The sequence below is a fragment of the Conger conger genome, chromosome 5 (assembly GCF_963514075.1).
Source record: "Conger conger chromosome 5, fConCon1.1, whole genome shotgun sequence".
Classification (NCBI taxonomy): Eukaryota; Metazoa; Chordata; class Actinopteri; order Anguilliformes; family Congridae; genus Conger; species Conger conger.
In genome coordinates this window covers 55,743,969-55,768,827 of record NC_083764.1, presented here as the reverse complement: position 1 = coordinate 55,768,827, position 24,859 = coordinate 55,743,969, and the positions used below count along the sequence as shown (strand labels likewise).

The window sequence follows — 24,859 nt, the reverse complement described above, 5'->3', positions numbered from 1 at the left end:
TGAGTAAATATGTCAGGAAACGCTGAAATGCCGTTTCACACGCACAGATCTATTTATTTCCCTAAATTAGATAAATCAGTGTAGATGCCCTCTGTTTTGCCCTATTTCTTAATCACCATACAAATATTCAGGAAAGACACATACATATGTGGCAAATGTATGTCCACAAAAAGGCATTACTTCTATTAGGTGTGTGTAGAAAGTACTGTGTTTGCTATACGTAACTTCTTGATTAAAACAATACATAATAACAATGCATAATAACTGTGGTTGGCTGGGGAGATCAGAGCACGATTTCACAGCTGCACCAATCATGAAGTACATACTGTACGTAGAAAACAACAACTGCGAAGGTGATTGGTGGACACTGCTTACTACCAGGTTGCCGGGATGTGTATCCACCAATCACCAGGGGTGTTGTTCTATTGGTTGTTGTCAACATATTTTATGATTGCCCTAAATAAATATTGAGGACCAGTATTGTCTACAGTGTATAGCCCTTCTTATATCCTCTCAAACCCGGCAATATATACCACACAAGGGAGACGTCAATATGCAGCTTCAATCGGTCAAGCATTCAACTCTGCTTTGGGAGTCATAGTAATTCAGCTTATTTGTTTAGAGCAATGGATCCCCTCGGAGCTGTTTCGGATATTGAATTAATTCCAGCAGCACAGCTCCCAAACTTAGCAGCACAGTAAGTCTACAGCAGGTCGTGGGCTTCTTCATAAGTTTCAATGAGCTGACGTGACTTGTTTGAACCCATTAGAGTGGCAATTTTTTTCATATGAACACATACCGTATTTGAGACATGCCATTTCTCTAGCAATGACCATTGAGGACATTGGGGTTGTGTAATTTAATTTCTACACATCAGAATTTTAAGTTTTAAGTGGGTGGGCACACTATACCCACCCTGTATGGAAGTGTACGCATGAAAACCTATGAAAGAAATGAGCGTTGCGAAATGCAGAGATGTGTGATTCGCAAAATGACACTTCTGGCAGCGACGTGGGAGATTTTGAGCAGGATAAACTTGGAGGAGAGGCACAGCTGTCTTTGTTTGCAATAACTTTACAACAATGGATGAAAGTAGTGAAGTGACCGAAGGAAACCAATGTGGCAAACCATGCTGCTATGTTTTGGAGTGTGTTTTCATATTGCGGGGGAATGCCAGTGTGGGAGTTTAAATGTTGAATAAACCTGTTATGAGCATCGGTCACCATGGGTGGCACTGCCAAATCCATCAAAACCGAGGAAATCATAGATTTCCAATTTAAGGTGTAATTTCACAAATATGTGATTAGAATGCTTGGCCACACTTTACAAAAATATTCATGAATTCGCATTAACTAATGCAGTTATCAATCATGAATTAATTACCTACAAATGCATTAATTAGGCATCATTAGTTTTTGTATTTGTCAACTACTAATGTAACACGAATATTTATTAGCAAATCAAAGGATAAACACATAATTAGCTAACCATTAGCAAATACATTAACTGTTTTTTTAAATCCATTGGCATTCCTAATGTAGTTGTTAACATTAACTAAGGATGTACAAATACATTATCAGAGCTGTGCAGATTACTGAGCCATCAGAGCTGTCAGTTAGTTAACAACTACATACACTAGTTCATTCCAATTCATGTAACCTTATCAAGTCTTATATGAACATTCTAATGCTGATGTACAGTAGCAATCACTACTGGTAATTGAAAGCGATGGATTTTTCAAATACTGACTGACTGAAAAAAAAAAGAAACTACTCTTCAAAGGGTTAATGCAGACTGATGCCTTAATCATTGGACTGAAGACTTGTTTTTCTGTTGGATATAAACAAGTAGACAGTATGAAAGCAGCTTGGTTTCCCCAGGACTGGCGTCAGTCTCCATCTGCTCAACCAGAACTCCCTCTGCTTGCCCTGCAGAGCTCATTCTCATTTAAAAGCCATCAGACACCCTCATTAAATATTGATAAATATTATAGTATGGAAATAAAGCTGGGGACTTCGATGTCTGCCGCCGTAAAAGGGGGAAAAAAACTAGCCTCTTATTGCTTTGGAGATCTTCACAAATAGCTGATTCCAACGAAGCAGATTTGTGTAGAAGTCTTGGCATACGCTTATACAAGCCTGTCGGTTTACATTTACATTTATTCATGTAGCAGATGCGCTCATCCAGAGAGGCTCATAACAAAGTATATAAAACAAGGTGAGGTGAACATCAGCGTGCATACACATATTGACTGTAACAAACTCAAAACAAAGCGTCTTTGCAAAAAACAAGTAGAAAAATAATGCACCAATAAATATTCTGTCACTCATGAGTGCCATTCCGAAAATGGAACTGATAATACAGGTTAAAGCCGGTAAAACAGAGCTCTAAAATCTTTCTGTTGTTACGGTCCCCGTATTTCTAATTGAATTAAACCTAAGTTTAAAGAACCCTAGCCTCGCAGCTGAGGTGCTTGACTGGGGCCTGGAAGGATGGTGGCTCAAGCTTCAGTGTAGCCACAATAAAATACATGCAGCTGTTGGGCCTTTGAGCAGGGCTTAACCCCAAAATTGCTCCAGGGGGGAAATTGACACCTGTTTAGTCTAATCAACTGGAAGTTGCTCTGGATAAAAAGCATTAGCTACATAGTGTATGAGGTGTGTGATGGTGTGTGAAAATGTAGTGTGGACACTACTTAGAACCAGGGGTTCTAGGAAGTGTATCCATCAATCAGGCTCCTGTTGCTGGTGTGTGAGGTACATGGTGGTGTAACCTGAGGCTCCTGTCACTGGTGTGTGTGTGGTGGTGTACCTGAGGCTCCTGTCACTGGTGTGTGTGAGGTGCGTGGTGGTGTACCTGAGGATTTGACCACTGGTGTGTGTGAGGTGCGTGGTGGTGTACCTGAGGATTTGACCCCTGGTGTGTGTGAGGTACATGGTGGTGTAACCTGAGGCTCCTGTCGCTGGTGTGTGAGGTGTGTGGTGGTGTACCTGAGGCCTCGGCCCCTGGTGTGTGTGAGGTACATGGTGGTGTAACCTGAGGATTTGACCACTGGTGTGTGTGAGGTGCGTGGTGGTGTACCTGAGGATTTGACCCCTGGTGTGTGTGAGGTGTGTGGTGGTGTACCTGAGGATTCGACCCCTGGTGTGTGTGAGGTGCGCGGTGGTGTACCTGTGACGGCTGAGCCGGTGACAGGCTCGTAGGTCATGTCCCCCTGCACGGTGATGAGGGTGACCGTGTACAGGGTGGAGGGCAGCAGGCCGGTGAGGGTGGCCTGGGTCTTGGAGCCCTCCAGGGTCACCTCCAGGGTGTCCCCTCCATCCGCCGGGCTGTAGTTCAGGATGAACATGTCCGCCGGCGGCGCCGGGGCGCTCCACGCGGCCGTCAGAGAGTACGAGGTCACGTCCGAGAAGTAGAGCTGCGTGACCGGGCGGAACCCTGGAAGCCAAAGCCATCGGTCAGACGGGGAGAGGGGAACGAGGTGGCGCCACCTGCCAGGGTGGAGGACCCGGCACGTCCCTGGGGGAAGCCGTTGGCCAGAACTCTCGGGAGGTCGAGGCTGAGTGACTGGAAGCGGTGGATAATGACATGACACCCACTGGTGCAGCATCAGCAAGGTGAGTGGCAGCAGGGATTGAGAGATGATGAAATGATGATGGAAAGGATTGAGTTCCAGGATACTATGCTGTACAGTAGCAGGTACACTAGCAGGAGGCACTGTGGTTGGGAATAATTGTAACACCCCATCTATGACAGGTGAGAATGTGTGAGAGAGAGAGAGAGAGAGAAACCTCCTGGCTTTAATTCCAAGATGTTTCGGTCAAGCAGAGACTCCCATGATAGATTTTCCTTTCAGGGAAGAAAGGAGAGAGAGGGATCGCCTCTTTCGGCTGAACAGATGATGGACCCTTAAGCTGATGTGATGAGAAAAAGCATGGTTGCCATGGTAATAAATGTAATTTGCAATGCACACGCAGGGAACAACTAACTGAAAGCGAAATAAAGTAATGCTCATGTATATAACTCATCAGGCAGGGAATCAAGGCTAGGGGCAGCTCGCTTTAAATATATTTCCCAAAAGGGAAGGCTACTCCTTTACCGTTTTTCTGTGTTTTCTGGAATAATTCCCACTGCCCATGTTTCTTGAAATGAAAAAGTTAGACTACGTGATTTTATTTCTTCAGTTTCTTATTTATATTCATTTCCCACAGGATGCAAATGTATAGAAAGTGGGTTGAGCCACCTGCGTTGAATGCTTCAGCTGAGATCCTTAAGGACTAGCAGCACAGCCAGAAGGCACTCCTGCATCCAGAACCTTATTAATTACTGAAATGAACTACTGGGTGCTAAAAATGGAGGCATTGATCTATTTCCCGTTTGCACATTTGAAAAATGAACAGTGTTAAGACCCACATGTACATGTATACAACTGGCTGGACCGTGGACCTTCGGGACTATAATTGGGCAAACCACCTGAATTTAAATCAGTTGCGGCAAAGGTTTTCAAGCACTAAACGATTATGCAAATTCTGGCAGGTCTCTTTGACATGTCCAGTATGCAAATTTAGGCTGAAAGGCTTATTAAATTCAATACTCATGCTTCAAAGCTAGGTATTAGCCCAAGGTATAGGTTCAGTGATATTAGACCAGAGAATGTACAGTATGCAGTCAGTGCTTGATATTATTGATGTCATGTGTTTATGGGTGCATAATAACCCAGGTACACTGTTAGTATGGAATATTAGCACAGTTCCTTCTCCGTACTGGATATTAGCACAGGTATGAGTTTAGTTCTAGATATTAGCATGGGTACATTGTCATTGTTAGATATTAGCACAAGTACATTATTTATGTAAGATATTAGTACAGATATGCGTTCAGTGTTGGATATTAGCACAGGTACATATGCAGCACTTGAGTATTAGGCCAGGTGCACTACAATCTTGGACTTTACCACCAAAACACTTTTTGGTTTGAAAAATTTGTCTCAAATGTAAAAAATTGGCCTCAAACTACTGCTGACTCATGTTTAGAATTTTTCACAAAATGCTAACGCGCATACAAATGCATTGATGCTTCCAGCAAATGTAAAAATATTACAGACTAAGGTGAATCCTGGAGTCTTACAGAAGCCTGAAAGCCTAGGGAGTGGGGATTGAGTTAAAGCCCTCAAAGTTCTTTAAAGTTAGTAAGTTTTTAACTTACCCAAGAAAAACGGCATGACTTTCGAATTAAAAGAAAATGGCATATTAACTGAGGATGATTGGAGAGACCTATAAGTATATACGTAGGTATTTAACCCATGTACCTATTAAAGAGGTATGTGCCCCAGGTACCTGTCATTATATAGGCACATAGTCCTATGGTCCTTGAACCTTATTATATAGGTATATAGCTCAGGCACTGGTTATTATATGTGCATATATTCTTATAGTCCTTACACCTGTTATTACATTCGTTGTTTTCCTGGGCAGCTGTTATTATAAAGGTATATATATCCCGGGTAATTGTTATTATATAGGTGTATATATATCCCGGGTAATTGTTATTATAAAGGTATATATATCCCGGGTAATTGTTATTATATAGGTGTATATATATCCCGGGTAATTGTGATTATGTAGGTATATGGCCTGGGTAATTGTGATTATGTAGGTATATGGCCTGGGTAATTGTGATTATGTAGGTATATGGCCTGGGTAATTGTGATTATGTAGATATACGGCCTGGGTACCTGTGAAGGCATCGATGGTGGCGGCTGCACTCTGCTGCCTGCCACGCTGTGCTGCCACGGTGATGGTGTACTCCGTGCCGGGCTCCAGCTCGGTCAGGGTGATGGTGGAGCGGTCTTTGGGCACGGTCACCTCGGTGGTGACCCCCGTAGAGGAGGTGTAGGTGATCTTGTAGTGGTCGATGGGGCCCTGCACCAGGCCCCAGAGCAGGGAGATGGTGTCGTCTGTGGAGGCGGTCACCGTCAGGTCCATGGGAACGTCCAGACCTGCGGGTGACACCGGAAAAGGTCATGTAATGCGAGAGATACCAAACATGGCTGCCATGGGGCGGAGTTTCGCAGATTCCATCGACTGCTCTGATGGACACTTCCAGTTCCATTAACTAATTCATTCCATGGGAATTAACAGCATTATATTTTAGAACAGAACACTTTATTTTATAGTTCCATTATAAATGATCTGTAAACCATTACTAAATGATTGATAAACTACATAATAATAAACTGTTTGCTTGTCATTACTTATTATTTGCTAATATACTGAATGTTTTCACATTTATAAAGACATTTTGAACTTGTTGCGCATTGTATTTGTAAAATGGATGACACTGGTATGTTTTGGCTTTGGTTTTGATATTCTGTCATATAGTCCTACAACAAAATGTCCAAAAATGTTAAAAATACAGGGCAGGGTATCTGGTATGCATACATAATCTGGCAATAACCTGTATTAATTTTTGTCATGTCATACATTTGTCGTATCAACAGTGACAAATGGCTTTCAGTGGTAACAAACATGCAGTCTTTATCTAATGAGTGCCCTCTGCTCCACTACCTCAAATATATTCATTAGTCGCACTCAAGGTAAAGTTATACTGTATTACTTTTGTATCACAATCTGCTAACATGATGAAAACACTGTAAACATGGTGCTTGCTGCCACTGTTGACATTCTACAGAAACACAAACATCGTCATTATAATAAGAGAGATGTGGCATATGCTAGCATTAACAATTCATGAACAACAGAAGCTAGGCCGTGTTTACCTGCATTGCAATCAACACAGACGGACACATGGGTATTTTGGCCTACGCAGGTGCCCAAGTGCTGAAGTTATTTATAATTCCTTGTACATTCTCCTCTTTTATTTATATATATTTTTTGTATCATAGTTATCTAGCCTGTTGCTGTGAATCAAAAATGTGAAAGTCTTTGAATGTTAATTTTTTATTTAACGTTCAAAATTTTATTCCCCTTTTCCCACAATTGCTCAGACACAAAACATACACATCCACTGCAGCGCAAACCACCATTTAGTTTTCACTTTGGAATCCGTGATCTGAGATTTCCCGAACAGAAAGAAATCCAGCCACGTCTCTCACTCCTCGAGGAAAAAAAACGACCTTATAACTACACAGGAAAATAAATGTATCTGCACAGGGCAGCATTTACAAAAATATCATTCTAGCTAAAGACACTCCTCCTTAAACATTAAATCCATTACCTCCCTCCTCCATTTAACTTCTAATTACATCAAATTGCTTTTGAATGGGTCTCTAAGAACCCATGGTTTTTCTGCCTTTGTACATATTGTCCAAGGGATGGGTTAGATGTTGCTCTTTCTTCAGGTCAGCCTCCATTTTGTCCGTCAAATGTAATCACGCTGCTGCTGTACACGGGAGGAGGAGGCTCACCTGTCCTAGCGTTCATTGTTGCCGGGGAACTCTGGTTACCCCCCAGGAGGGCAGATATTCCGATCCCATACTCCGTCCCAGGCACCAGGTCTGTGGTTGAGAAAGGAAGGGAGGGATGGAGAGAGGGATGGATGGAGGGATGAATGTAAGGAGAGATGTGGTATGTTACAGCATGCATTTCCAGTTAATTGCAGTTTGAAATGTCACATGGGTCTTAGGATATTTTAAAAACAAAAGTTCAAGAAACACTGCAAAAACACAGTACACCTACACACAGAGATTTTTCTAACGAGTTGCCACGGTACCGGACACAGGATGAAAAAGGAATAATTAATGTAGCCTATGAAGAGAGGAACATTAAACATAGATGAGAGTCCGCGGAACGAAATTCACCTGTGCGTCTTCACATAATTAAAATAGTCCTTTTAGTATAACATGAAACCTAGGGACACTTTATTAGGTATCTATTAGACATATTTTTTTCTTCTGCTGCTGTAGCCTATCCACTTAGGTTGATGTGTTGTGTGTTCAGAGATGCTCTTCTGCATAGCACTAATGCACGCTTATTTGCATTACTGTCATTATTTCTGCACACAGATGTTTTTTAGTTTTTCGCACTATTCTCTGAAAAATCTAGAGACTGCTGTGCATGAAAATCACAGGAGATCAGCAGTTTCTTAGATACCCAAACCACCCTGTCTGGCACCAATAATCAAAGATCACCTTTTTTCCCCATTCTAACATTTGGTCTGAAAAACAACTGAACCACTTGACCATGTCTGCATGCTTCAATGCATTTTGTTGTCACATGATCGGCTGATTAAATATTTGCATTAACAAGCTGATGTACAGACCTACCTAATAAAGTGATCACTGAGTGTATATTCATGAGTGTGCAAAATAAGATTTGTAAATCGCATCCTTTTAAAGAATTATACCGGCTTGGGAAAATATGGTGTTCGTCAATATGTTTTCTCTGGGGTCTTTGCTAGCGACCTCTTTTAAAACCAATAATTATTCAGAGTAAAAATCAATTTGACAACTGGTGTGCTTATCAGTTAACAGAAAAGCAGAAAGCCCACATTGATTGCAGTGGCCCTTGACAAGGCCGTTCGCAAGCTGGACTATATCCAGCTGCGTGCTCTTAGACACCCGGCCACAAATAAAGGTGTGGAAGAAAGGGAATTAATCTCTCTCTCTCTCTCTCTCTCTCTCTCTCTCTCTCTCTCTCTCTCTCTCTCTCTCTCTCTCTCTCTCTCTCTCTCTCTCTCTCTCTCTCTCTCTCTCTCTCTCTCTCTCTCTCTCTCTCTCTCTCTCTCTCTCTCTCTCTCTCTCTCTCTCTCTCTCTCTCTCTCTCTCCCTCCCTCCCTCAGGATCAGCAGGTCTCTGCTCATGAACTCTTCTTATCTGTTATAACATGGCCGTTCTAAAGTACTCAATATAGAAAAGATTTTAAACTAAACATTGCACGGTGTATGGATACATGTGCTGTATGCATGTACGTATGTTTGTACGTATGCATGCAGAACCACCTGTCGAGGACCCGGCCCTAGGCCCCCCTGATGAGAGATTGACGGGGGATGGGTTAAGAAGGAATGCATTGTTAACCCCTCGCACACGCCATCGAGGTGGTAGTAAGAACGCCCGTAAGAAGAAAAATATGTGGTTCAGAGATAAAGAGCAGCCATACTTGTCACACCTTTGGAGCACCCTAAAGTAAAGCAGGATTAAGAGCGATGAAATGAACCCGCTGAACCCCCCTCACCCGTGAGCGTGGTCTTGGTGGTGGGGCCGTCGTTGCGCGGGACGATGATCTTGTCGTACTGGTCGCCGGCGAGCGTGCTGTAGACCACCTGGTAGAGCTCGGCTTCGGCCTCGCTGTTGTCCCACTCCACCTCCAGCGTGGAGGACGTCCGCGACAGCACCCGCAGGTTCTTGGGAGCGTCGATCTCTGAGAAAAACGACAGAACTAAAAACGGTTGGGAAACTGAGACCAGTGGCCAGAAGTCGCCCGCGTTTCCATCATGCACAAGCCCTGCTCTGACCGCTACACCAGCCGCCCTGCCGCAGGACGTGTGTAAATCCCCCAGAAAATCAATTAGCGGCACTTTGCACACAAAACAACTGGCCTGTCCACTCGAGACACACATACGTAAATCACGCGCTAAGACACTCAGCTGCACTTATTTGCATGCAGACATGGAGGATCTAAACACTGATAGAAAAGGCATGTGTTCAATACATTTCAATTACAATAACTGACCTTGACATAATAATGTTTCACTGTTATGTACTAAAATGCATATTTAGTTATTAAATTCTCAGTTTTTTATTAAAACGGTCAACTATTGCCAATGAGGTAAGACAGTTTGACTAATGTCAAGATGTGCCAATGGAATAAGAACATTTCACTAGTCAAGCAAACAGTTAATATGTTCTTCTTGATAGAAAAAGATCTTAAGTCTTATAAAAGATTAAGAAAGCTTGTTAAAGCTTTTTTGCAGTACAAAACAGCTGACCGCTGACACCAAACCAAACCAAAAATAAGTCAGTCTTAACAATTATTTTTGTCTCATATTTAGACTTCTATTTCTATAACTTTTCTGCTAAATGAGACGAAAATCTGCCAATGAGGTGATACCGTTTTTCACATTTCAAAATGTGCCAATGGAATAAGGACACTTCACTTGTCAAGTAAGAACAACCTAATATTTTCTACTTGATCAAAAAAATATGATCTTAAGTGTCGTCACGAGACTGAAAAGTGCTCGTTAAGAGAGCGGCTGGGGGCTGAGGCCGGGTCAGCTCGTGGCTCACCGGTGCTGAACTCGGTGGAGACGGAGTCGCTCTCGTTGCCCCGGCGGACCCCGCTGACCGACACCTCGTAGCGCGAGCCGGGCCGCAGCACCTGCAGAGAGTACTGGCTGAGGGTGGGCTGCAGCCGGAACGTGGTGCGGGGCCCGTCCGAGCCCAGCAGTCTGTAGCGCAGCACGATCTGGTCCACCTTGGCCTTGGGCGGGGCCCACTCCACGAACGCCACCGTGTCCGAGACGTCCCGCACGACCAGGTGGCTTGGGCCGTCGATCACTGCGGAGGACAGCGGCCATCTTAGGTCTGGTGACGCTTTGCGATAAGGTCACACGACTCGGCATTAACTAATGTAATGTAGTCGTTAACTGACTAACAACCTAAAGGTCAATCGGTGCAGCATTGTTTATGTATTAGTATTATCATTAATTCATGTTAACAACTACATTTCTTAATGCCAATTCATATTGGAATGAAAAAAATGTACTTTGTTGTTAATGATTAACTCATTATAGCATATGGTTTGCTAAAGTAAAAATGTAACCAATGCAAATACAAATGTAACCAATACAAATACATTGCCTAATGAACAATTAATTTCATGCCTAATTAATGCATTTATATGACTATTAATTACATTACATAGTCATACATTAGTTAATGCCAATTAATGAACTGCTGGAGCCTACCCAAGTATTCATAGGGAGAGAGGCAAGAATATACCCAGGACAGACCAGCTATCAAGCCCCGACACCATTCACTGACACAGACTCATACCTACAGGCAATTTAATGTATACAATTCACCAAACCTGCATATCTCTATGGCTCTGTGGGAGTACCTGTGGACACATTTACATGGGGAAATATGCAGACTCCACACAGAAAATCCCTGGCTGGGATTCAAACCTGGGACCTTCTTGCCCGGAGGCAGTGCTCCCCACTGCACTATCATGCTGCCCTGTATGACATTGTTATCACCAAATCAAATAAAATTGAATTTATATGTGCAATGCATATTCCAATATGCTTTTTATATCATGGCTAGCTGGCTAGCCCACCCTCACCCACGCGCAAAAGCAAACCTGGCATGGCAACAGTGAGGAAAAAAGTCACTCAATATTGTTCAGCAAGTTTTGTTTTGTACACAACGTCCCAGTACATAATTATTGTTACAAAAATAGCAATCAGCACATAGTAAAAAAAAACCCAGACAGGTGTGTAACACCGCATCCAGATAGCAGGGGTTATTTGTGGCATTGTCACAGCTACTGATTCTACAAATGAATAATTCATGCACTGTGCAGGAGAGAAACCATCACAAAATGGCAGCCCTTTGCAAACTGCTCAAAGGACATAACAAGTGCAAAAGTAATGATCACAAGAGCGCTTATCTGTCTAACACTCTCAGAGGGATTCTAAAAGATGCAAAGATGTAGTTCTTTAAAAAGAGTGTTTCTAAAAGCCCCCGTGTGAACAGGAGAAACCTCCGCCACTTAGACGGGAGTAGGGAGGAGTGTGGTGGTGGTTTGTTCAGACTACAGTAACTCAACCATGAGAGTTGAGAAAATTAAAATAAAAAGTTAATTTTAGCAGGGCCTTTACCGAGATCAATTACGTACAGTAAATTCACACCAGGGGCTCAAATAAAGCTACGGCTGTTAAAAGCTAATCTTTGCCCACGTTCTCTCAACCTCAAGGAACCGGCAATACCCTTCTGCTTCCAGGGAGGGCGATTGCAGCAGAAGATTCCGGAAAGAGAGGTTTCACTGCCAGGCGCCATTGTCAGCCAAAATACTGAGGCAGAAACAAGGAATTTCAGTGGGAAGGGAAGATTTAACACCGCGGGTGTGGGAGCAGAAGCAGGAGCAGGAGCGGGTGTCAGTGCTGTTTAAGGTCGCCTTTTATCTCCGCCAATATTTCTCCCTTTGCCTGACTTGGCAGCCAGGTTCTCAGAACTTTTTTGGACATCTGTAAGTGCCATATTTGTGTAGAAAATGCTCTCTTTATTCCAATGTGTAACTCAACTCGCCCAAGATGCCTTCTTCTCCGAGTAATAACTTCAGCAATCGTGACAGTGCTCTTGTGCTACACTTACATAAAGTAAACACATTTTTCGCCCCCAGGTGATATTATCACTAACTTTTAAACTTTAAATAGGTTGTTTATATGCACATTGCCGCATTCCGCAAGCTCCGCCATTTTAAAGCCGCCTCACATTCAAACTCCCAAAATAGAGACAGAGAGGCTAATCCCCGACAATCAGAGGGATCCATTTCTATCGCATTCCACCTGAGGTGCGTCTGATTAATAGATACAGGCGAAAGCTTTATTGAGCGTGGAGATGCTCAAATTATTACGGGCACAAATTACATCCTCTATTTCAGAAACACGCCTCTCAGGCAATCTCGCTGGGCTGAGTGCACAAGACGTATTCTCCCTGGTGAGAACATTGATTTGCTCACTCAAAAATTCCCCACATTACATGAAATCCAAACAACATGATCCTTTTTTAAAAAGATTTTTTTTAAATAGCAACTTGTCTCATGGTAGAATAATGCCATTCTGTAATTTTCACAAATTATTTTCACAAATCATAGTATTACTGACCTCTGTGTTGTATATATTTTCATTAGAGCCAGTACTGCCGCTAGTTTTTATAACCTATGGTTGAGAGGGAGCGATACAAACAGTATTTGAGCAGGTGAGGTCATTGCGGTATACCTATAAAACGCATTAGCGAACACTAGAGAGTTCTGTATTGAAGTCTAATCACTGTTCTGCTGATTTCCCAGGCAATAACACAGGCTGCTAACGGATCTTAGCCAACCTGGCTCAGCTAACGTCTATTTTAAGACACTCCCTGAAGAAAAATCATAATCTTAAGACAAATTCTTCAATGCTGCATGCGTTCATAGACACTGGGAGCATGGCTCAAATACCAATCTCAAGGGTCTGTAGGTGTCTGAGCTGGGAGAACATGCATGTTCAAATACCGGAATATTAAAATGAAACTCTCTAATTAAAAGCTTTCCAACCTTATCACGATTTGTTCCTTAGTTTTGAAATATATAAAGGTATACCAAGAAGAAGACTTGAAAGAGTCGTACACATTTACACACACACACAGAAACTCTTTCACTCACTGGCTTTCCCCGTCTCTGTCTCTCTTTTTCTCTTTCTCTCTCTCTCGCTCTCTCTTTCATTTCATCTCTCTTAATCCTGCTTTATTTTAGGGTGTTCCAAAGGTGGTTCTGCATGCATACGTACAAACACACACACACACACACAAACACACACACACAGACGCACACACACACACACACACACACACCAGACAAACAGTAAAATGTTTATTTTGCTTTCCTATGACTATGCACATTTTCACAATCGCTAATTTGCACATGACACACCGGACTCAACAACCATTTCCTAAAACTTTATTTTCCTTTCCTTGAATCGGTCATAAATCTTCACTTGCATAAATGATTCAGAAACTCCAAATCTGTCTTACTCTGACAAATAAGATATCTACAGCATGCATGAATTATTAATTATCGTTCATAAATAATCAATAGCACTTGAATTACTACCAGCAGTACCTCTTGTGGAAGTTAATGGGGTTTCCACTGCGGACATGCATTCTGAACTGTTATGGAAAAGTTTAATTGAATTTAATCCTTGTGTCTTTTGCTGTCAGTCTGAGGAATTTCTGGGTGAGGTTTACATTAAGAGCATAATTGCTGGCAGACTGACCCATTCATCAAAGTGACACTTCTCATTAGCCGCAGCTGTGTGTGACTCTTGAAATATGGGGGGACTTTAGCGCGGATTAATTACTCCTACAGTCGCTCGGATGGGGAGATGGTGGGAGAGACGCCGGGGGACGGACAGAGGGACAGATGGGTGTACGATCACTGACAATCTTAACACAGACACAGAGATGGGGCGTAAAAAACACGGTCACAGACAGACTCACAGACAGGGAAGAAGACACAGACAAGGGCACAGAGGGGAGAGGAGACTCGGGCACAGACCACTGACGAGCAGAGACAGACAGACGGATGGCCACAGCAATCACCATGACAGTGACAGTGACTGCTGAAAATTTGAGCTTGAACCAGCTAAAACTTTGTTTAAGATGGTCAATCAGCTTGTCACCGGCTGAGCAACCTATAGAGACATGTTAGTTATGTAATTGTGTTCATCAGCTTGACCGGCGGCTTACTATACCCGCTTAACCAGCTTTGTCCAGCCACAGACCAGCTAGAAGTGTCAAAAACAGCTTAAACCATCTTAAACCAGCTTAGAATCCCTACTGGTCCACGCTGGAATTTTCATCAGGGGAAGAAGCGGCCATTATTGAAGGACAGGAAATGACACACAGATACACACACGCAATCGCTTTATAGGCTGGCTAGAACACAGAAGGTCAGTCATCAGGCTTCACGTCATGCACAGAAACACAGACACAGCCCCTGGCATGGGAGGCTCATACGGGGGACTCACGTGTGGTGACGGTGGCCGTCACAGGCTGGCTCCGACCCTGGTCCTTCAGGGCCACCAGGTTGACGGTGTACTCCTCCCCTGGCCTGAGGCCAGTCTGGTTGAAGGTGGTTATGGTGCTAGGCAACTGGGCTGTCATACCTCCTTCATTATCCTGGGAAACCACATGAAGTACCCACCATCATTCCAGTAGCCCAGTGTACACAAAAAAAGTGGTAAGAAACAGTGCCTATCAAGGTACCCCTAACTCTAACCCTGATCACAGGGGTCCTACTTATAGGTACATACAATTCTCCCCCTAGCCAGGGCTTAATAATTCATGTGTACATTGTTTTGCTTGTAATGGGTACTTGTTAGTACTCAAAGAACATTACTGCAAAATGTGCTCCCTACAGAACATAAATGTACCTCCACAATACCTTTATTTCTGAGCGTGCCATCATGGAAGAATTGTTCTACTACCAGTAATACCACTACTTCTGCTACTGCCTCTACTGCTACTACTACTACTACTACTAATCCTACTACTACTATTAATAATAATAATAATAATAATAATAATAATAATAATAATCTTCATCATCATCATCATCATCCTCGTCATATGAGTGGTGAAGATGTCAGTGAGATCGGAAGGCCTTGTGCCCTCCTCACCGGTTCCTAAATCGTCTTTTTTGGCATTCGTCTGGGATTCTAACAGGGAATCAGAGATTCCTCTAATGTCCTCCAGGCCTGTCCCTGCTCTCCCGCATCCAACGACACCATTATTCTACACACATTCTGCCAGGACTCCTGCATTAAAAACAGGCACACAGGCACTGGCAGGTACCTGGAACTCATTAACCACTTGCCAAAAACGATCGTCATTATCCCAGTCACACTGCAGCCCACGCCGAAGTCATCAGTGCCAGGACGGCACAATATATCATCTGCTTCTTAATGTGCTTACCGACACAGGTCAACAGGTGCCATTTCTATCGCTCGGATATCGTGGCTTTATTTATCGGATTTTGTCACAAAACGCATTCATTATGAGCAAAATGGTTCATTCGGCCGGCTTTAGTGTCATTTTCATCCATCCTGTCCGCGTCAAAAACACACCGGAGAAAGATTTTCGTGAAAAGGGGAAAAGAAACACGGTGCCAAACTCCATTACTGCTAAATAAAAGAAAGCTGATGTTAAGTTTTATACGCCTGTTTGGACGCGGTACGACAGCCAGTCTCACAGATGTGCCTTTGAGTGTGGTGCTTAACCTCAGTTACCTGAACAGTCCTCCAGCTGAACACATTAAACGGAAAATACCGTGACATGTAGTTACACATGACCTAGTCAAACACGTTGACCGCACGGTCTGATGCCATATTGTGCTGTATTTGGAACCTTTTCTAACGATACATTTTGCAGTGATTTGTTTTCCCCATGACGTCTGTACCTGTACATAATGCCAGCCGTTTATCACAAGCTCCTCTAAATATCAAAAATGTCCTTAACTGCTCATTAAAACTGTCAGGCCCATTCAAAGAAGTACATTACAACTAAATAATGTGAAAAAGCTGAAATTGAACAACAGTATCCCTTCACAGGAAAGGTTGTTGGCAGAGCAGTTAAATATGATAATAGTTCATAAAAGTGAATCGAAAATGAATCTCCAACAGCAGAGACAGAAAATAAAACGTGTAATAAACAAAGGCATAAAAAAAGGAAAGTAAAAAGTAAAAAGGAAAATAAAAAAGCTGAAGTTTTCCTTCTTTATAGACTACTGAACGAAACTTACGCCACTGTCTGATAAGCCTAGGTCTCGATCAAAGGCTTTCTAATTTCCTCACAATCGAAGATAGTTGGTTTGAGGCACACGGTCGGGACTGGGATGGGGGTAATTTCGGGAGAGGAACGATTGTTTGTTTTTGTCGATGGCGGGCACTCAAGTCACCTCCGCCTCTGCTCTGACAGCCATTAGGAGATTGTCGGAATGGTGAGACGGCTGGGATTATATCCGGAGGGGGTTGAGGCTTCCGCTTTGGAACGTGATTTCCCAAGTGACAGGAGAGAATTTTGAACCCAGGTCTCGAGAGAGAGGAGCTTGCGCACAGGGAGACGCCACACACCCCTCCCTCCGCCCCGCCTGTTCCCAATCCTCTAGATTAAAGTCCACACTGACCCAGATGCACCTTGCACACTTTCGTATTCAGTACTAAGAGCTCTCTGCATTTGTATCGACGCAATTTATTTATTTCTCTCCTTCCTCCTTTCATCTACGGGCGAAGTATTAAAGCCTTGAGCCGCCCCAAGCCCTCCCCGCTTTAGGCGTACCTGGGGGAGAGAAAAATTAAATTAATGGTACCATGAAAGGACACGGTGTCTACTGAGCGAATGAAGGAAAAAAAAAACTTGGGAAACTTGGCAATTGCGATCATTGAGCTCTCAGAAGTCTCACAACAGTTCAAATCATTGATCCACCAAAGCGATAATAACCTTAAGACAATCCAAACATTGATCTGGCACAATAGCTCATTTCGTGTTGCTTGGAAAAAGAAAAAAGCCTTGGCACGTTCTCCTCAAATTATTTGCACCGCGTGTGCGCATGGTTAGTTTGCTTGTGCGAATAAACGTCTGGCGTCTGATTACATTTTGCGCGGCACCGATACCGACCGCTTTCTCTTGAGAATGTTCCAGAAGCAAGGTTTTTTTTCCGTGCGAGGTACATAAATAAGTGGCGGGTGCCGACTCCCTCGCTGTGCCGAAGATGGCGATTGGCTTTGTTGTGCAGAAGACTTGCTGTGCGACAAGATGGCCTCCGCCGTGCGGTCCATATCGAATGCGCTCCAACGGTGCTGCCTGAAAGCTTTCGCGCCCCAGTGAGAGGCCGCAGACGCCATTTGCGCGCGAGCTCCCACGCCCCTCCGCGCGTTCATTGACCTCGCGCCCCGTTGCTCGCCGCGAGAGATTTTGGATTGCCGCACGGAAAAATGGCCCGTATTAATTTAGCTCAGAGTGAATGCGCTACCTAAAAAGAGGAACCTAGATTTAAAGGTGGCTATTTTATTCTGTGGAGAGAATGTCAGAAAGTAAGCCTTGCTGCACTGGATAGAGATGCCTAGCAAACACTCAACAAGCAGTGAGTAATGCTTTGCCTATACCATTTTCGCTAACACAGATTAGTCATAGACTACATTGAGTTTTGTATGGAGAGCATGAACTAGGCTTAATCTGTGTCTGTGAAACCGGCCCCATATTTCCTTGGCAAAAGTATTGATTTGCACATGAGAAAGGCACACAAAACATGATGAGCAGTATCTCAAATAATGCTCTATCCACCATTTTGTATGGCTACCAAGTGTGAAAAGGTAACAGAGATGCACGTGCCCACGTTTGGGTCGAAATGATCCCCCTCGCACGTTTGGTCACAAACTGCCCCCCGACCCTCGTCGATGCCACATTTGAGACTTCGGGTGCGGCCTTCCGTAGGAACCCTTACCTTCGGAATGAAGCTAATTTCCCAGCCGTCAAAGGAGTAGGAGAAGGGCTCCCAGCGCACCTCCACGGACGTCTCCGTGATGGATTTGAAGAGTAAGCCATCGGGATTGGAGAGATCTATAAAGGAAAAGGGAGACGTATTAGTAGTCTCCATCGCCTATGCATTCAATCAATCACCCCACCACCACCCCACCCCGCTCCCTCTTCAGGAGCTCCCTGGGGGGGCGAGACCTTCCGCTTATGGCCTCCCTCACGAACAGGGCGTGGATGACGCCTCTCTGCGGAGGTGGTAATGTCACGGAGGCGTGGGAGAGATCGGGAGAGGGCAAAGGCCAGGGCGAGTTCAGAGGAGAGGAACGTCTGCGGCTAGCGATTCCGCCTCCCCGTTTCCGTGTCTCCATCACGTTCCAAAGTTGCAGTCAACTTGTGCGTGTGGGAGTTTTACAACCGGGACAAACCTCCCGGGAGGGATTGACCAATACACCCCCCCCCCCCCACCACCCCCTAACACCAACCCTCTGGCTGGAGGATGCTGTTTAATTCTAGTTCAAACAGCACTTAACTGATACCATTTTACTTTCCAGAGTAAACAACAGTGCCATTTCCATACAACTACCGGGTCCCTGGCCTTATTGTATCGCCGTATGGGCGCGTGCAACTGTAATAAAATCAGTCCGACGGTGCCCTTCACTGCTCGATTGCGCCGAATCCAAACGCGATTAGTGAGCTTAGATTTCCAATGCCAGCTTTCCTCCGAACAGCCCGTATATATGAAAAAAAAAAACGTCTCCCCCACGCATTTGGAGAAGATGTTTTGTGTCAGATTTGATCTGTTCTCGCTTTTCTTTGTTATTTCACAGTTAGCCACAGTCTGGGAAAGCAGAAGCTCGTAAATCTCACGGAATGGGCCCGGTCCATATGGAATAGTTAAGCATTCGCAGTAAATCCAGGGGTTTCTATTCCGCAGCTGTATCGCTGACGGCCAGCGTGCGGGGTGGTGCACCCGACGGAGCTGTGCCAGCCTGCCATTTTTACCCAGCAGGTGGTGGACAGCTAATCACCTCCCTGTTGGCATAAGTTGGGCCATTTCCCGGGAACGTCCTACGTATGTTCCGTCCCACACCCCCCCCCCCCCCCACCACCCACATAATGCGGTCAGGTGTGTGTTTGTTGTTGTAGCAATTTGTAAAGAAGAAGCACACCTTCTGATTCTCAGAAAAATTTCCGTACTGCCTCAACCAGTAAATGCCAAAAAGTATTTTTATATTTTATTGAGACTGAAATTTCTATTACCTTTTTGCTAAATGAGACAAAAAATTGTGCCAATGAGGTAAGACAGTTTGACCCATTCAAATACTTGCCCATGGGGTCAAAAAATTTTAACTTAAAACAAGCTAATATTTCCGACTAGAGAGAGAAAAAAGATCTTAATTCTTATTTTAAGACTAAAATGCTTGTTAAGTCATTTTTGCAGTGCATATCCATTGCGGACTCAAATAAACTCTGTTTGAGTTTAAACAGATTTGTAGTGTATTTGCTAAGCTAAGCTTTGCGCGTTAGGTTGATGTTTGTCCAGGGACTGAAGCATCGCCAGCGGTAAAGCTGACGCGTCGGAGGATTTAGTGTCCGCACTTTGCGGCCTGCAACGCAGAGGGAAGTCTTTTATAAAAGATGCTCCTTTGGAAACGCTGAGCTGCTCTGTTTTCAACGTGAGCGGCTGGCAAGGCGTACATATCCTGAAATGAACTATCCAGCTGCGTTCTTCACAAGCAATCAAACGCTTCTTCACAAACAAACACACCTCAATCTATATCTAGGGCACCCTACACAGCTCGATTCATGTGCACATCTACGCGCGCAGATAGTATACGTATTTGCTGAATCAATTCAGGGGCCGTGAGCCTCAAGCTGCGAGGATGCTACCATGCGTAGGATATTTAGGATCCGAGCCAAGATGGCTAACCCGCACTGCTGTGTCGTCGTATTGCATGGACTGGGTGACTCATTAGTTTCGCTCCAAATGAAAGGATGGCTTCCCTTTGAAGCGTTAGACTCTGGGGCTCTAAATAAGACTCTTTGCTAATAGTACTGAGGTCAGTTACTCGGCCCACACTCTTACATCCCGTTCCAATTTCAATTTCTCACAATGCACACTCACAATCACTTTCATTTCCAAAGGTGCATCTAATCGCGTTAGCGCTAATCCTGGGAGCTCTAATACAGGGATGGAAAATAGGGGGGGGGGGGGGGGGGGGGTCCTGCTATCCCTCTAGGGCCAGAGACCATCGCAATTCAGAGCAACCGTGGAATTAGCGTTTTGGGATCGTAGCGGAGGTGACTCCCTGGCCAAATAACGGATCCCTGGCTGGGTTAAATATTGAACTGCGGAGGTAGAGTAGAGCGAGAAGCAGTCTTACGTCCCCCGCGGCCCTCGCTGAGCAGAGCTTCCCATCTGATATTCTCCAAATGGAACTGACAATTGTATCCCAGAATTCAATTCCAGCAATTTGAGTAAACCCCCACACTCTGGCTCGCTGCTTATATTATCGAGCACAAGGAGTGCCGAAAATTACAGTTGGGAGTGGGAGACTTCACGGGCCTCATATTGAGTGGAGATGCTGAGTGCTCTCCAGCATGAACTGAAGTGTAAAAGTAACTTTTGTCACTGGGGCACGAACTCTGTGGTTCAAATCAGCGAGTCATTCATAGTGCACGGCCAGATAACTTTGAACTGAATCTTTCGGAGCTTTTGTTGAGCCACTGTCTCGTACTACTGTTGGAAAAAAGGACATTTTGCTGATTATGCCGGCGCAAGAACTATGTCTACGGTTGAAATCAGTCACTCATAGTACATAGCTCTGTTGAATTTTTTGGAGGTTTTTGTGAAGCCACAGTCTCATATTACCATTGGAAAAAAGGGAAGTTTGCTGATGTAAGAAATCTGTCTCTGATGGCAATATGTCTGCTGGCCACACATTCCCTGGATCTCATCAGTATTATAGTTGGTACAATTGTAGAATAACGGGCGAGAGGGAGAGATCAGGAGCTCCTTCAGTCAACGCTGACATGCTAGTTCAGTCACAGCAGGGTGGCCAGTACGAGACGGCCTGACTGATAGGGGTCACTAATGTGTCTGCATCCTCCTATAAGGTGTATTGAACATTCCTGATCAAAACACATCACAGCACAGGTTCTGGGTTCAGTCTGAATACATTTCATGTATCTCTGACAAGTGCCGTTCCGGTAAATAAACATAATTTTCATCAAGTTCGGAAGACCTTCCTGTTTTTTTCTTACATGCTAATTATACCTCGGCAAAAACTCTGATCGCTTCAGATACAGTCAGATAGTACATGGCAAGTTAACTTGTTTTTTTGGAGGTTTTGTGGAGCCTCATATTAAAATTGGCAAAAGAATGTTCCCCTGGTGTAAAATCATCAGCTTGAAATTACCAGGTACCAGCTGTTCCAAAACATAGCTTGAGCTGGTCAAACCATGTTGAGTGTTGAGCGTAGAGCTGGTGTGATCTGGTCAACCAGATACCAGCTGGTTCAAAACCTAGCTTGAGCTGTTTTTTTCCGCGGGGTGTGCTGTGTTTTTGAGGTTTCTGAGGCGAGAGTGGCCTACTCACAGGTAGAGACCTGCGTGCTGACGGGCGCACTGATGACCTTGTTGAGCACGGCGTAGACGTTGACGTTGTACTCGATGCCCGGCTCCAGTTCGCCGATGGTGCAGCTGGTGACGTTGCCGGGCATCCGGATGTCCAGCTGAACGCCCCCCGGGCTGGTGGGCGCGTAGGTGACCAGGTAGTCCGTCAGCACCGGCGAGCCCTCCCACTCCAGGTCGATGGTGCGTTCCGTAACCCCGCGAACCCGCAGGTTTGAGGGCAGGGCCACTGCAGGGAGAGAGTTGTGACAATGTTAAGGAAGCGGTCACTTTGCAGCATGCATTAACGCTTAATGCTTAACCCTTCGAGGTGTGAGATCGCATATACGTGATTAGAATGTTCTTAACCGCACTGGGAAAAAAATCTGTAGTCTTGTAATACAAATATTGGCTTAGTTAACAAGTGAAATGTTCTTATCCCATTGGCAAATCTTGATATGAATCAAACTGTCTTACCTCATTAGCAATATTTCTGTCTTATTTAACAATAAAGGAAAATAAATGAGATTATATCTCAATATAAGTACTACTAAATATGTGTTGAGATTGACTTATTTTTTGTTTTTTTCAGTACGAATATTCTAATGCTGATGTAACAATCACTGATGGAAACTGAAAGCAATAGAGTTCTAAAACACTGCCTTTTGAGTTTTGAAACATCTAAAAACACCCACACTTCAAAGGCTTAAAGATAGCTGCACTTCTCCCGTAGCACCGAGGCACTGAGCAAACGATCTGACTGCATAACTGACAGAAGGAATAATGATGAAGTTTTTAGGAGCAAAGCATAAGCAGACCTTTCTTTAATTCCCCTTAAGCGATTCATCTCATTTATGGCATAGGATAAATCATTCACAGACATTCAAATCTTCCCTTGGGCTAGTTCTCAAAATCAACCACTAAAAGAATATCTGTATGTGTGGAAAACATCTTAAAATGTTTTAACCATTACTGCAAGGCTCAGTCTTATTTGTAGAACACAGCAAGGGCCACCAGAGCATCATACCTGATTGACATGTTTTACCTGACCAAAAGGTAGGTAAATTACCCAGAGAACTGGCACATTTACTGGCTCCATTATGCACATACTGTACAGTACAGTAACTGCTTATAATCTGAAATCTTACAGTAAAGGGATTGCTCTGCGGTGAAACTTACAAGATGTGGGAGATAAATGTCTGCACTGCATTATAATGACAGCGGAGGTACATTTTTGTACTTCAAGGATCACATTTCCCAAATGTACCCTGAAAGCACACTAATGTTCTCTTTGGGTACAAATGAGTACATTTTCCAAGCAAAAGAGGTACAAATTAATTATACATTCTTAGTTATGGGTACAATTGTATGCACCAATAGGGTATCAGCGACAAGCATTTGTACCTTTGTAGACACTTTCCACACCTTTATTTTGGAGAGTATAGGTGACCTTGTTCTTCTGTGACAAAAAACCCACACATACAGTACAAAGACAACGAGACTACAAGGTGCTGAAAAGAATAAGTTCCACTCGCACGGCTACGAAATGCTAAATGTAACACCTCTTGTGTAAACACAGTCTTGGTATTTAGTACATGTCATGTTAAAAGAAGCCTCATTACTGCACATGGGAACAGGAAGCAAGAGGTTGCGGTGACTAGAAGGAACCATTCTCACTACATCGTTTTATTTCGTAAGGGTTTGACCTCATCTCTCTGTGCCATGACTAGCGGTATTGTTTCGCTCAGCTGGAAATTTAGCCGCTTATTATTTCACACTGGAAGCTTCTGTTATTTGACGGAATGGGATACCACTTCCCCCGGGATAACTGGGGGGTGGCGGAGCCAGGGAATAGCGGTTAGTGTAGAGGCTAAAACAAAGCTTGCGCTAGCAAGAACAGACGATATTAGCCCATCACCAGAATGATCCCGCAGCACCTTGAATCTGTGTGACTCCTTAGACCAGATTATAGGGCAGAATGGTCAAACCGCCCCCAGGAGGTGCCGAGACTCGACAAAGCGTCTTGTTTTCTCGGAGAACTAAGCGGGACAGCAGATGGGGCCGGGCCTACGCAGCCTGTTTTCTTCTCTCTCCGCCGAACCCGATGTAATGAAAGGCCCCGCGGCGCTCACTTAGCCAGGCCCGTAACAAAGGCCCTGATCTGATGAAGCCCTACTCAAGAAGAAAACAAAATGGAGGCTGTGGGGAGGGCAGCTACTCTCAACCCATGTATGAGTGCCTCTGTGTGGCTGGGGATCAGATTACAGGCCATGGCGCCTTCTGCCACTGTGATCCCATCTCCATCAGTAAATGGTCGGCATTTATACAGCACCTTTATCCAAAGCGCTGTACAATTGATGCTTCTCATTTCTCCATTCACACACACACACACACACACGCACAATGATTGGCTGACGTGCACCAACCAGCTTGTCAGGAGCAATTCGGGGTTAGGTGTCTTGCTCAGACAAACTTCGACACAGCCAGGGCGGGAACGAACCAGCAACCCTTCCGACTGCCAGACGACTGCTCTTACCTCCTGAGCCAATGGCGCCCCCAGTAATCCCCCCGGCCTAACTTCCTGAATGAAGAGGAGATACAATAGGAGGACAGAATGTCCACTCTCCTATGAAGAAACGAGAGAAACTGGAGTGGTCGCCAGGAAAATGGGGTTGGCCCGCTTGCGTGGGATGGAAAATTCATAGCTGTGGCTCTCCAAGCACAGTCACAGCTATCAATTCTCAGGTCCGGGACAAAATATATTTGAAGTCCCCAGCACACAATATATTGTACCAAATAAAAAATATTTACACCTCGTATCCGGGGCAAAGTGTCCCAGTGTCCCAGTTTAAGCCTTATCTGTAGCCCTGGATCCCACTGCTTCATTAATACGGAGATGGATCCGCAGGCACTCGCTCTGGGACCTGGGGCCAGGGGTCAACTGGGACCAGATCAGTCACAGCCTGATTCCATATGCGTGAGAGCCAAAAGATACAAACC

The 24,859-nt window shown here is 44.3% G+C and overlaps 1 protein-coding gene across 1 annotated transcript in view; it reads right to left on the bottom strand.

Annotated features, from left to right (window-relative positions):
• The window catches only part of tnr (tenascin R (restrictin, janusin)), a 185,206-nt gene that overhangs the window by 29,186 nt on the left and 131,161 nt on the right, over nt 1–24,859 (bottom strand). The window contains exons 7-14 of the mRNA XM_061242726.1: nt 21,846–22,109; nt 18,216–18,331; nt 14,743–14,893; nt 10,244–10,513; nt 9,192–9,377; nt 7,427–7,516; nt 5,735–5,998; nt 3,172–3,438 (exon numbers count right to left, since the gene is read on the bottom strand). Coding sequence (XP_061098710.1) covers nt 3,172–3,438; nt 5,735–5,998; nt 7,427–7,516; nt 9,192–9,377; nt 10,244–10,513; nt 14,743–14,893; nt 18,216–18,331; nt 21,846–22,109 — 1,608 coding nt within the window. The remainder of the gene's footprint in view (nt 1–3,171; nt 3,439–5,734; nt 5,999–7,426; nt 7,517–9,191; nt 9,378–10,243; nt 10,514–14,742; nt 14,894–18,215; nt 18,332–21,845; nt 22,110–24,859) is intronic.